The sequence below is a fragment of the Castanea sativa genome, chromosome 6 (assembly GCF_040712315.1).
Source record: "Castanea sativa cultivar Marrone di Chiusa Pesio chromosome 6, ASM4071231v1".
Taxonomy (NCBI): Eukaryota; Viridiplantae; Streptophyta; class Magnoliopsida; order Fagales; family Fagaceae; genus Castanea; species Castanea sativa.
In genome coordinates, this window is record NC_134018.1 from 9,350,218 (window position 1) to 9,364,700 (window position 14,483).

Sequence of the window (14,483 nt, forward strand, 5' to 3'; positions counted from 1 at the left end):
AAAATGACTATTTTGTTTGTTTGCTTGTCATGGCATTCTTACCTGCTACGGCGTGGGTGTTCTCTCTCTCCATCCCTCATGGCATGCACCTAGTGGTTCCAACTCATCCTTACTTCTTTTGGACAGTATGTCATCCCAGTAGGACATTTCCCCCAAAAGAGCCTGAGCAAGAATCGCAGAATAGATTTTCCCCTCTCATTACCGCTAGACCATGCCCTCTTATCTCTGACCCATGACCGACAACTTCCTGTATTGTCTGGGTATAAGCTGGTAGTGTCTAGGCCTTACGCATGCTTCACTTACATGTTTGACCAAAAACTGTCTGTTACTCATGCGTTCCCCGCGGTCTAGAGGCTCATCTGCACATTCCATTGTCAATCCTTGACTTCTTTTGGTGTCAGTTGTTTTCTAATTACCCCTTCTTTATTGGCTTGCTTCTTTTAGGGGCTAGGCTTTGCTTGATAGTGGGTTTTTCTTCCTTCAGTCCACTCTTTTGTTCATTCCTGCAGTCTTGTTACCATTTCCTACCTCACTACTCTGCTATTCCTAATGTGGTGTTACTTAACCCAAGCTTACTGGGCCTCTTTTGGTCTGCTGCTTATTCTTCTTTTAATGACTCAGTATGATCATTGGGCTTTTTACTACATTACTTACGGGCTCCTATGTCCCATTTATTTCCTTTTAGGCATCTTTGACCCATTTACTTGGGCATCCTTGGCTCTTTCTAATTCTGCGTTCCCCATGGGTTTTTACTAACTCCTTGGGCTTCTCTGGCTCAATCACTCTATCATTCATCTTTGGGACTTATGGACTCTCCATCAACCCCTTACTTTCTTTACTTTCATTACTTTGGGCTTGCTGTGGCCCATTATCACTTTTCTAAATCACATACTGCCCATGGGCTTGCTACTTCTCTCTCTCCGGGCTCTTTTAGGCCCGTTTACTTTCTCAAAGTCCATTTGTTTGTTTTATGGACTTATGATCCATTATTCTTGCCGCTTGGGCTTAATGGCTTTTCTATCCAATTACTAACTCTTTTCTGCTCATGTTGTTGGGCTTCTTCTTCCTACTGGGCTTCCCAAAATGAACATCAACATAGAAAAATTGATCAACTCAATCTCTGTGAACTAAAACACTTAGTACCAAGGTTTAGTTATCTTATACCATGGAATTATTATGATGCACCACATTATTGCAAGTACACATCCATCTACACATTTATGTACACTAGAAAAGTAAATTTCCAGCATGAAATATAAACACAAGGTTCACTTATGTTTTGATAATTCAATAGATAGAACAATGGATGAGAAATTTGAAACCTAATTCTTGTAAAAGAGAGTAAACAATATCACTAAACTATAAGGTTCCTGACAAGGTTCACTCATGTTGTTTGAATTAGCAACATTTTATGTATCTAAAAATCCATGTCACTTTATTATATTACCTATTTTTTTTAAATTGTTTTTCCATTTTGTTTAACTTCTGGAACATTTTACTTCTTTTGGCTTTAGTTTGGATTAACCTTTGAGCTACTTATTATATGGCTTCTTGATCAATGGTCTCCTCCATGGCCTTAGAGAATCTCCAATATAGCTAAGTCTATTTTTTGGAGAACAAACCCCAAAAATCAGCTCCAACAAACTCTCCAAATGCAAAACTTTTCCAAATTTTTTTTGAAGTTGTTACAGTGCTTCTTTAGATATAGAAAATACTGTAGTAACTCCAAATAAATTTTTCTACTTAAAAAAATCATACAACTCAATAAAAAACAATTCTTTCTCTCTCCTCTCACAACGGCTACAAACACAACAATCCTTTCCTTAAACATCTCAAAACTCAAGCATAATCAAAATACAAACTCAAAAACACAATTTTAAAATTAATCAAATCATAACAATAAACGCAAAAAAAGAAAAAAAGAAATAGGACAGAGAGCTAGCAACGGTGGAGCAAGCAAGATTCTATGCCTGTCTGTGTCCTTCGATCAACGATGGGGCAAACAAGATATCTCTTGCTTGTTCTTTCTCTGTTTCTTATCACATAGAGAGCTATAGAATGTTCTAGAATCAAGTAGAAAAAAGAAAAAGTAGAGAGAGAGAGAGAGAGAGAGAGAGAGAGAGAGAGAGAGAGCTGGAGAAAGTGATTTGGAATCAAGCAAAAAAGGAAAAAGAAGGAAGCTAGAGTGGGTATATGTGTGTGGTGGAGAAAAAACAAGAGAAAAAAAACGTATGGATAAAATTGAAAGGAAAAATAATATAAAGAATAAGAAATGACAATTAAGAAATGTTACCGCAATATTCTCACAATAAATTTTAAGTAACAGATTGGTATTAGCTAATATTAATGAGTAAAAAAATAATTTCAGTGGTGGGTTTAAATTGGAACTAGTAACAACTTTCCACATAAGATTTTGTTGTGATTCTTGTGAAAGTATTGTGAAAAATATTGTGAATATAACACTTTTCATTAAAAAAAAAAATACTTGTTGGGAATGAACATATGAAGAATAAATGATGATTAAAAAAAAAAAAGAATGAATGAAGAAATAATATTTAAATGAGATGAAGAAAATGATAGAGAATTTGTTGAAAAATGTATTTGAAAAAGTAAGTAAGTAAAAACTAAATGTCACTGTTCACCGTTTAAACAATACAAAAATTTAGATAAGCTATTGAAAATATTTGTTGAGGCTCATTTTTTTAAAAAGCCCACCAGCAGGAAGAAGCCCAACAATATGGGCAAGAAGAGAGTTAGCAGATTGATAGGAAAGAACCATTAACAGCAGGAATAATGGATCATAGGCCCAAAAAATAAATAAATGGGTATTGAGAAAAGTGAATAGGCTTAGAGGAGCCCAAAGGAGGAAGTAGTAAACCCATGAACATTATGTAATGAAGAGAAGTAAGAATGGGCCACAGCATGCCCGATGTAATGAAGTAAGAAAGAAAAGGGTTGATGAAAAGCCCATCAGCCCCAAGCATTGAGCCAAGGAAGCCCAAAAGAGTTAGCAAAGTGCCCATGGGAATATAGAATTAGGAAATGGGCTGAGGGTGCTCAAGGAAAACAAATGGGCCAAGGATGCCCAAGAAGAAAGAAATGGGACAAAAAAGCCCACAAGCAATATAACGGATTAGGAAAGCAATGTAACATGAATGACCATACAGAGTCATTGAAAGAAGGTTAGGCAGTAGGCCCAAAGAGGCCCAGCAAACACGGGTCCAATAACACTGTGGCAAGAATAGCAGAATGGTGTGGCAAGAATGACAATAAGACTACAGGTGAAGCAAGAAATTGACTAAAAGGAGAAACCCAAGCAAGGCCCAGGCCTTGAAAAGAAGCAGGCCAATAAGGAATGAAAGACCATAAGATGGTTCACGTCATAAGAGGTCAAGGATGGGCAGCAGAATGCACAGACAAGCCCTAGACCATGGCAAACGCATGAGTAACAAATAGATTTTGGATGTACACAGGAAGTGGAGCACACGCAAGACCCAGGCCTTACCAGTCTGTACTAACTAATACAAAAGTGGTGGGTCATAGGTCAGAGGTAAGAGAGGGTATGGTCTGGTGGCAGAGAGGAAGGGAAGCTTATTCTGGGGTTCCTGCTCAAACTCTTTTGGGGGAAATGTCCTGTTGTGATGACATACCACCCAAAAGAGAGAGGATGAACGGGAACCACTAGGTGCATGCCATGAGGGATAGGAAGGGAGAACACCCACACCGTGGTAGATGAGAAGGCCACAGTGAGCAAACAAACAAAACAACCTTCTTTGTCTGGTAATGGGGAATGGCACAACCAGCACAAGTGGTGGTGGTTGGGGCACTGACAGACCAGTAGTGGTCGACAAGAACACCTAAACCAAACAAGGGTTGTTGAGGAGTAAAATAGTAAAGAAACAGTTGCGGCAGGTAGTATATAAAGAGTCTTTGCCGTGCACAGTGGAAGGAGGCAACGGTAGCAATCACCACAAGAGTGATCACCATTACATCGCACAAGAAAGCACTAAAGAAAAGAGAGAAAACAAAAAGAAGAATTGAAATAGTAAAACGGGGGAAAGAAACAGAGAGTTAAACGAAAATGAGTAAGAGAGATTAGAATGGCAGGCATGCATCAATGAAATTTTCTCCTTCTCTCCCTCTTAAAGCCTACCCTTTGCTAAGCAATACTTTCGGACACAAGCCATTCAAGTCCGCTCCCTCAAAGTGTGTAATTTCCGCGGTACGATGCTCCTGCGAGATTACCCACATTGAGGAAATGGTTTCTTTCTTGGCCACAGCCCCGTATCTAAACTAAATGTGGCAAAGTAGTCATATTTTTCTTTGACTTTACTGATTATTGCTATATTTTCTCCTCCAGCCTTTATTATTACTCTTACAACTTTTTCTTTTCTTTTATTTTAGCGAAAGATTGTTTGTTTAGTTTGCTTAACAATAACGTATCTTGTTTATCATTGTTTTGTTGCACTCATTCTGCCACAACTTTCTTCTGCGACAGTTTCGTCTGCCGTGGGCGTGTGACAATAGTTTCGGTAAATGAAGGCATAGTTTGTGCGCAAGTTGAATCAAAGTGAGTTGCAATTGGGCTGGTCCCAACTCTCTTATCCAGAATACTTTGACCCAATACAGTAGGAGGAAGTCTAGCCCAAAATAACAAAAAGGCCCACCACAATGTTCTTACATTTGTAGCGTTCATATTAATTTTAGTCTAGTTTCTTCATTGCTTCAAAGTGAAACACAAAATATTATGACCTTTTTGTGCCAACAGAATGGGGTTCAGGCCCAAAAACAAACAAAACAAGAATGGACTTGTCTAAACCAGATCCAATGTGGGCCTGTATAGTGCCAAGGCCCAAAATAAAACAAGCCATAGAGCCCAATCAATAATCGAGCCCACCCATACAGAGACAGCTATATAACGCATACCATGCTGTCTTCTTCGAGTCGTCACTCACAAACAATACACAGACTGAGAGAGACAAAGAGAGCGGCAGTTTCGGGCTTTGACAATGGAGGCGCCTCCATTTTCTTCTTCTTGTTCTTCGTCCCCGTTATCTTCAACAGCTCGAATATTGTCGTCGTCTTCGTCTTCGTCTTCATCTCTCTTATTTCGTCGCAATAGTTTCAGCAAAACTCACTATTCCGCCAAATTCAAATCTCCTAGAAACCTCTCCGTCCGAGCGTCCGGCGACTCTGGTACTCTCTCTCTTTCACACAAATTATTTTTAAGCTTTCTGATAATTGTTTAATTAATTAATTTTATTTTTTAATTAAAAATTTGAAGTTGTGACGCTGCTTGATTATGGAGCTGGAAACGTTCGTAGCGTGAGGAATGCGATTCGCTATCTCGGCTTTGACATCAAAGATGTAATCTTTTTCACTTTTTTTATAATTAAATTCGTAGAATTGCTTCACTTATCAACTTTTTTAGTGCTTTTGTTGTAATTTATATTTATTTATACTTGATTTATTTGTTTTTTGAATTAGAGAGAAGCATGTTTAGTTTTAATAAGGCTTTTAAGTATAGTGTGCAAATAACTCTAGTTTTCCTAGATTGGATGAATATAGGATAGTGTATTAATTTTCTTTATGTAATTTGAAATGTAGGTGCAAACTCCAGAGGACATTTTAAAGGCAGATCGACTTGTTTTTCCAGGTGTGGGGGCATTTGCGGCGGCCATGGATGTGCTGAACAAAAATGGGTATTTGTTTTTTGTGTTGAATTTTTTTTTGTGCACTATTTATTAGGAGCAATTGCTTGTCTAATTCCTTGAAGTGGTAATGACTCTTAAGTGTGTAACTTATAATGCTTTAGGTTGTATTCAAATGTTATGAAAAGTATATCAAACAAAAATTAACCTTGTAAAGTATACAAGCAATGGTCATAGTTTTTATCACCCCCCAAAAAAAAGTAATGGTCACAGATGCTATACAGAGCTCATGAGTTCTAGCTCAAATGGCACCTCCCTCATCCCCTTGTAGCATTCCCTTTTAAGAGCAAGGTGGATGGGGAGGTCGTTGGTTCAAGACCCATTGGGTGAGTTGCTTTACAGAATCATGTAGTAATATTGGAATCAATCACTTTGAACAGAAACTTTAAGGTTAATTAGGTGGTGCAATCCAAAATTGAGCTACATGTAGAAGCTTTTCAATTTATTGATCTGACTAAAGCTATTTATGCTCAATTTTCAGTGTAGATTCTACTTAGCTAAAAAATAAACGAATATTTTAATTCAGTGTAGATGCTTTGGTGTTTTGATGTTTTGCAGGATGGCTGAAGCACTCTGTTCCTATATTGAGAAGGATCGCCCTTTTTTGGGCATTTGTCTTGGACTTCAGTTACTTTTTGAGTCCAGTGAGGAGAACGGACCAGGTTAGTCATATCTGATTTATGTGAATTTTTTTGTTCCTCTGAACATATATCTGTTTTTTTTTTTTTTTTTTTTGGCTTATAATAACTGGGAGAGGAGGGATTTGAACCCAGGTTCTCCTCCATGGAAGAACTAGTAATGCCATTGAGCTACAAGACTCTTTGTGACATATATCTAATTTAGAAGTGTATGGAAATGTGAACAAAATTTGGTAGTGAAAGCATTCATTTATGTAATCCTTCTCTATGTTGATTATATATATATATATATATATATATATTTTTTTTTTAATTCAATTTTTACAACAAGTAAGAAGGGGGAAATTGAGCCCTGGTCCTCATCAAAAAGGCGATCACGCACTATTACCAAAGTACAAGCCTCTTGGCTTGATTTTATATTTTATTTTTTAAATTTACTTTACAAAACAATAATCATTTCTTTATCTTATTTGCATACTCAGCATTCAGCTTTGTGCAGTTTAGTGGACTTATTATAATGATCTTGATGGTGATATTAAATAATCAATAAATGATATGAAAAGGGTAAAAATTAGGAGAGATGGAGGTGTGCGAAGCTTATGGAGGTATCTAAATTTGTAAAATATAGAAGCAAAAGAGTTGTAAATATACAAACCTATTAAGGTTGGTATAAATTCCCTGTGAATGGAATTGAATGTATTACAATTTTTCAACACTTTATAGGTAAACACAGTCAGTACTTCCAGATTCCTTTCTTTTACCTTCAACTAACAGCTTTATATATGTCTCAGTAAATGGTCTTGGCTTAATACCGGGTGTGGTTGGGCGTTTTGACTCGTCAAATGGCTTCAGAGTACCCCATATTGGCTGGAATGCTTTGCATATAAAAAACAACTCAGAAATTTTGGATGATATTGGAAACCGCCATGTCTATTTTGTTCACTCTTACCGTGCCATGCCAGTATGTGCTTTAATTTTTTTTTTCTTTTAAACTTAATAAGGTTGTCTTCTTAGCTGTTGCATGCTTCAACTACACATACATTAATTTGCATGTAAATTAGTGACAATTTTTTCTCCAGTCAGATGACAACAAAGAGTGGATATCATCTACCTGCAACTATGGTGACAATTTTATAGCATCTATTAGAAGAGGAAATGTGCATGCAGTTCAGTTCCATCCAGAAAAGAGTGGAGGCAAGATATCTATTACTCTCACTTTTTGGTAGCTCAAAGTGTACAGATTCTTGTCTCAGCCCTGTTGGCATTGAAGATAATTGTAAAAGTCTTCCATATTTTCCTTTTAGTGGATTCCTCCTGATCTGATTCGCTATGTAATAATTTGTCACTATATGATTATCAAATAGGTTTTTTTTTGCAAGTCTCATATTAATAGATAGATTGAGAAAATGATGTAGACATATTATAAATCAGTTTACCACTCCATTAACATCTGTAATACCCGAAAATGAATGTTTCAGATGTTGGTCTTTCAATATTGAGAAGATTCTTGTATCCAAAGTCAACCACGACAAAGGTAGCCTTCGTACCTTTGATATTTATGCATCTCTTATGTTTCTCAACTTCTCAGTTAAACTATCTAACATTCTGAAATGTTTATGTGAAGACAGAAGCCTACTGAAGGAAAAGCTTCAAAACTTGCAAAAAGGGTAATAGTAGTTTAAAATAAAACCTTTGTTTTCTTCATTTAAATTTCCCACTGCCCCTTTTTGTGTGTGTGTGTATGTGCGCTTGCTTGCACGTGTCAATTTTTTAGTTTTCTCCATGCACCACTTATGGCCCGGTGCAACTAATGTTATCATGGGGATTTAAAGAATTTTTAGCCTTTATGGCCTGACCCAATTAATGTTATCATGGGGCTTCAAAGAATTCTTAGCCTTTTTTTTTATGCTTTAGTGGCTACATCATTTTATTGTATTTTGATCTTCTGACAAAGGCTCCATGTTTAACTATATTATGTCTAGGTAATTGCTTGTCTTGATGTGAGGGCAAATGATAAAGGTGATCTTGTTGTAACGAAAGGAGACCAATATGATGTAAGAGAGCATACAGAAGAGAATGAGGTAATGTATCTGATTTATGGGTACAGACATTGTGCACTCATTTGGCATCATTAAGTCATAAAAGTTGAAGAGAATTAAATAAAATGATATGGGAGCTGCCTCTAACTCCCTCCTAAATTCGTTGTATTTTGGTATAATGTAATCAAATTGTCATAAACCTTTTGTAGGTTAGAAACCTTGGCAAGCCAGTGGAGCTTGCTGGACAGTATTACATAGATGGGGCTGACGAGGTATGCTTTGGACAGAATTGAATGCTTATACATCATTACTTATTAATTATATTCTAAATAAAGTGGTAATATTAAACTGCAGGTTAGCTTTCTGAATATTACTGGTTTCCGAGACTTTCCTCTAGGCGATTTGCCAATGCTGCAGGTTTGTTTTGCAGCAAAAATATCCAACATTAATCTTTTCATGTAACAGTATAAATTTATTTTACTACAAATGCTATATGTTGATTCTGTTCTCTGATTTTAATCTGCTTTCTATTGTAGGTATTAAGATACACTTCAGAAAATGTTTTTGTACCATTAACTGTTGGCGGTGGCATTAGAGATTTTACAGATGCAAATGGAAGGTATACTCTTTGGTGTTACTTTTGTTGCTAGTGTATTATGTTTGATTTTAATTTCCATAACAATGGTTCTCTTTAGAAATGCCCTGATTTTGTAGTTTTATAATTATTTACTTGATCATTCACAATTTAGTGAAGTCTCATATTTAAGGCATCCCCCATTTCCCTTTCTTCAGGCACTATACTAGTTTGGAAGTTGCTTCAGAATATTTCAGATCTGGTGCTGATAAGATTTCCATTGGAAGTGATGCTGTTTACGCTGCTGAAGAATATTTAAGAACAGGAGTATGCTTCCCACTTTTTAATTCCCTAACCATCCATGCAAATTTGCATGAGAGCCTGTGCATGAGTGTTTGCGTGTGTGTCCCTTTTGATAAACTTTGTCTTTTATTTCAGGTAAAGACTGGAAAGACTAGCTTAGAGCAGATATCAAGAGTTTATGGAAATCAGGTACTTCATGTCTCGCTATAAATGTATGCATGTCCATATCCCCCGTCATCCATGTATATACATTCTTTGCATTAATCTAAAGCATAATAAATGTCCTAAGCATACAAATGCGAGAGTAATTGATCCAATGTTTTTGTTGCATTTCTTTGCATTTGTTCTTAAAATGATTCAGAGAGAATCCATAAAAGGGGAGAGAAGTGCTTCCTGTATATAAAATGATTCATGAAGAATCCATGTATATACATTCTATTAAGGAAAAATATGCCACCTCTCTTATTCTTTTTGGTGGGTTTTACTCCTGTAAAATTTAGTTAGTTTCTTGTGCTGAGACTTTTTTCAGTTTCTGGTTTCCGTGGTCTTTCATCTTTGTCCGTTGGAAAAATCAGTGATCTTCCAGAAACATAAAATATTAGCAAAAACTTTTTTCCTTTTGCAAGTTTAATGTTGAAAGCATAAATAACATACTGGATTTTTCATTATTTCATTTTGAATTGTTGCATTAGCACATATCTTGTAATTATTCCTGGGGGATGTAATTTGTGCTGTGTGCTTAGACTGCAAAGTCATTATTCTCAAGATGCATGATTGAAGCTGCCTTTACTGTTGGTTAATTATTTATTTACTTTTCAGGCTGTAGTTGTAAGTATTGATCCTCGTAGGGTGTACCTCAAGAATCCCAATGATGTAGAGTTCAAGGCTGTTAAGTTGAAAAACCCAGGTAAAAGGAAATTAATTTAAAAAATCTTATTTGTTGTTTTTTATTTTCTCTGTAAATTCATATTTTTAGTGCTTGGAAAACCCCATTTAAGACTGAAAATTCTCTTGCTAGGTATATATTGGATTGCCATGTCTGACTTGGTGTCAGTATAAGTTTTAGCTAGTTTTCCTAGGAAGCTGTTAATCTAATGTTATTGGGCCACCCAGTAGATTCTTTTATCAAATATGAGAGGTTAATATGGTCAGTTTTCAACAATAAAGAAGAAAATTTGCTACTCCTTTCTCTCCACCCCAGGGTGAAAAACAAATTACCTGTATCTGAGAGAGAACCAGGCAGGTCCAAAGATGTACTACTTGTCTTCCATTTTTCGTGAAGTGTGTTTGTAACCATCTTTCTTACGTTGAATTCAGGTCCAAATGGGGAAGAGTATGCCTGGTACCAGTGCACTGTAAGTCTTCCTTGCTTTCTTTGTAAGCGCACTCATCTCCACTGCTGATGGAGTAGTAGTGCAATTGTATTTTGGGAATGATACGTTTTACATGTCATTCTACATTGTAATTATAGATTTTTACTTGCCTGCTTTCATTTTTAGAAGATTTTTTGGTCTTACTCAACTCTCTGTTGTTTGTCATTAAGGTTAATGGTGGGCGAGAAGGTCGACCAATTGGAGCTTATGAGCTTGCAAAAGCAGTTGAAGAGTTGGGAGCTGGAGAAATACTGCTAAATTGCATTGATTGTGATGGTAAATCCAACTCTTGTTTTTATTAGAAAATGCCCCCATAGGTTTTCATTTTGACCATCAAATCATATTTGAAGCATTTATTCGAAACTGGTAACAGAACCCATTTGTCTATATCTACACCATACATTTTGCTATACAGTATACCAATCCAATTTTTTCACAAAATTTTTTCTTTGTAAAGATTTTGTGGCCATAAGATGCAAACTTCTTGGAGGTTTGACAAACTAAACTAGTTCTTTGTCTTCCTCTAGATGGCAGCTTTAATTGTATCAGTCACCTTGTACTTGGTTCATTCTGAAATTAGTTTATTGTTTCATGGTTAAATTTTTTTACAGGTCAAGGAAAAGGATTTGATATAGATCTAATAAAGTTGATCTCAGATGCTGTAAGCATCCCTGTGATTGCAAGTAGTGGTGCTGGTGCTGTTGAGCACTTCACAGAGGTGTTCACAAAAACAAATGCATCTGCTGCCCTTGCTGCTGGCATCTTCCATAGGAAGGAGGTACAAAACTATAGAAATATTTCTTGAACTTCATTTATATGCCAATGCTGATGGAGATTATCATTATTTTGTCTTCACCTTTTTATATATATATATATAGAGGCTATTCCTTATCATTTTAATTTTTTTTCTTCTTTTTAATATGAGCATCATCCACTTCTCTCCTCTTTCAATTTATTACTTATCATCTTAATATATTAAAAACCTTCAACCAGCATAACCTTTGATTTTACTGTCAATGCCATAGTGGTTCATCACTTCATCTGTGTTCCTTGATTTATGGGTTGCAGGTGCCTGTACAATCTGTAAAAGAACACTTGTTACAGGAAGGCATTGAGGTTAGAATTTAATCCAATCTTCGAGAAGTTTTGAGGCGAATCTATAGAGGCATTAGATTCATTCTGCTGCAGGACAATTTAGACAAAGCTTTGTCGCTTTAGTTGGGCATGTTTTGTATATTTAAACTTGTTTTGTAGTGGTTTGATCCATGTCAAAATGTTTTTCCTTTTCTTTTTTGTTTGTGTAGTACTCAATGATTAAAATCTCACCGGCATATTAGTCTAGTAGTTTGAACATTTTTGTTCTTGTTATTGTTTGCATGATTCAAAGCAATAAGATATCAGATTGATTTCTTTAGCAGATTGTCATTATTCATTCACCTCCATTTGTTCCCTTACTTTTGTTTGGATGGAGGGAGAGGGAAGAGGAGAAAAGTGAGTAGAATGTACGATATTTAAGTATATTCCGACTACCTTCCACTCTACTCTCCTCTCCCCAATCCCCACGTTCCAACAACCCTTATCGATATTCCATAGATTATATAAGGCGTTTTATAATTTTTATCAATGTTCCTTAGATTAAAAATGAGGTGTTTCATGATTTTGGGAGACATGAGAAAATGGAGTCATTAGCACAAACATAGGTAATGAATAAACCATTTTTGTATCTAGTCTCCACTCATGAGAATGAGAGGATTACTCGAGTCTCAACTTCTCGGGTGTCAGAATAATTGCTTGAATTCTATTGCCATATGGTGCCCAGTGTTCGTTAGTAATCTTGGTTATGCTCAACATTTTAAGTATGCAATAACTAGTCTGCTTCCTGCCTAAACATAACGTTTTCCCAGACTAATTTGGAGCCTCATGAAGAAAGAGATCTAGGCATGTACAAAGATGCTTTGAGGCATATGCTAAATCTCCAGTCCATTATATTAGAATGTTTAAACACAGGTGGAATCTGGATGCCGGAGCATATTAGATTCTCTGAATCAAATGCTAAGGTATCAATAAATCAAAGTTGAGTTTGAGGGAAGATGGCTTGCAATGGTTTACAATTGCCTCATTGTAACTGGCCAGGTTAGTGAAGTGCAGTGATACAATACAAGATGATCCCATTAATAGATTTCGTGGTTCTTGAGATGAATCTTTATGGATTTGCAGTGTAGTGGTAATGGCGTTTCCATACTATGATCCTGACCAGTGACTAGAGTTAAACCTATATAATATTTAAATTTTGATACGTAGCATTTATTGTTGTTACGCTTTGTTGAGCCACATCAAAATAGCATTTTGGTCTATTTTGGTTACGTTTGGCCCATTCAGTTTACTTCAATCTAGTTTGGTCTACTTCTGCCCACTTGGTCCACTTCAGTCAAGTTCGGTCTATTTGGGTCCATTCTGTCCAATTCAGTCCATTCGGTCTACTTCGGTCCAGTTCAATCAATTTCGTTTACTTTAGTCCAATTCAGTCTATTTCTCCACTTTTGTTGACCAACATCAGCGTAGCATTTTCCTTCTTAAAAATAAAAAATAAAAAATAAAAAGCGTAGCATTGTTGTCCATTTCAGTCCACTTCAGTCTAGTTCAATCAATTTAGATTTAGTATGTTTCAATACTTGTTTACTTGGTAGAGGGGCAAAAACGAGCACATGCTCATCCCCTAGTAAGGGTCAAACTTGGGTCTAGTGTTCAATGACACTAGACCCATTGAGATGGTAACATGTGTCCAATGACACTGGATCCATTGAGATAGTGACATGTGTCCACTTTTGAACACGTGTCACCATCTGACCGAGTCTAGTGCATTAGATGCATTGGACCTAAACCAAGTCTTCCTAATAATAAATAGTATTACACAAATAGCAGAAATACAAATTGTTGATAGCGTTAATACATTAATTGCTTAATTCAAGCAAATGTTAAATCAAACAAGTCAAACCATACGAAAACACAATGCGTTCTTTCAGTACCTAGAGTCTTTCTCTTACTAGCATAACACAAACAACCTTTCTTGCTTTTCTTTCTTTCTTTTTTTTTTCTTTGCATTGCTTGATCAATGATTATCAATGCTCGGTATTGACTAGTTGCCTTGCTTCCCATCACTGCTCTACTGTTTTAAGTTTTAACTTTCAAGTATACTTCTAAAACAAAAACAAAACAATGACTAGTTGTTGCCTATGACGTGTTTCCTGTACTACAAATAAACGACTGTTCCCTCTTTTTGACCAGCTTTTGATGTTCTTTCAAAAGCTTTTTTAACCTAGATCTTACCGTTACTTGCAATATTGCACATGAGCTTGGGTCAGCTCTCTCATGCTCAACCTAAAACCAATGACAGTATGCCACGCTATGAAGTATGAAGCCACTGATACCATTTTCTTGATAATGGTATAATTTTTTAATGTAAAAGTTCTCACAACATTGGCTGTTTTAGGTTCGTAAAATGTTCATATATTGGTTGATATGGAGAATGGGGCCAAAAAATGGGGTGTCAAAGTCCAACAAACCTCTATTCATTTTGGTTGATACGGTAGGTCCTGTCCACTTTGCTTTCCTTGTCTTCTGGCCCAAGAAAAGAATCTATTTTTTCAGTTTTACCTCCAACTTAGCTTTATCAATGCATGCATGGAGAGTAATAGGCTGATAGCGAGCTTTACTTCGCATAACTTTTGATAACAGTATTGTAGGCAGAGCCAGAATTTCAGTTTAGAACAAGTAACAAATTTACTAGTGTTGATTACATTTTTTTTCTTTCTTATATCCTTCATGTTTGTAAAATATCAACATTA

At 36.1% G+C, this 14,483-nt stretch overlaps 1 protein-coding gene across 1 annotated transcript; it reads left to right on the plus strand.

The window, feature by feature from the left end:
- The first annotated feature begins 4,946 nt into the window (after positions 1-4,946).
- On the plus strand, positions 4,947-12,052 carry LOC142641671 (imidazole glycerol phosphate synthase hisHF, chloroplastic). Its single transcript, XM_075816145.1, has 19 exons — positions 4,947-5,196; positions 5,285-5,367; positions 5,608-5,702; positions 6,270-6,373; positions 7,141-7,310; positions 7,429-7,543; positions 7,828-7,883; positions 7,978-8,016; positions 8,332-8,430; positions 8,598-8,660; positions 8,743-8,805; positions 8,925-9,007; positions 9,181-9,289; positions 9,401-9,454; positions 10,085-10,172; positions 10,583-10,620; positions 10,809-10,914; positions 11,250-11,416; positions 11,707-12,052. The coding sequence occupies exons 1-19, from the start codon at positions 5,010-5,012 to the stop codon at positions 11,764-11,766; spliced, it is 1,779 nt and encodes a 592-aa protein (XP_075672260.1). The 5' UTR covers positions 4,947-5,009; the 3' UTR covers positions 11,767-12,052.
- Positions 12,053-14,483: the final 2,431 nt, after the last annotated feature.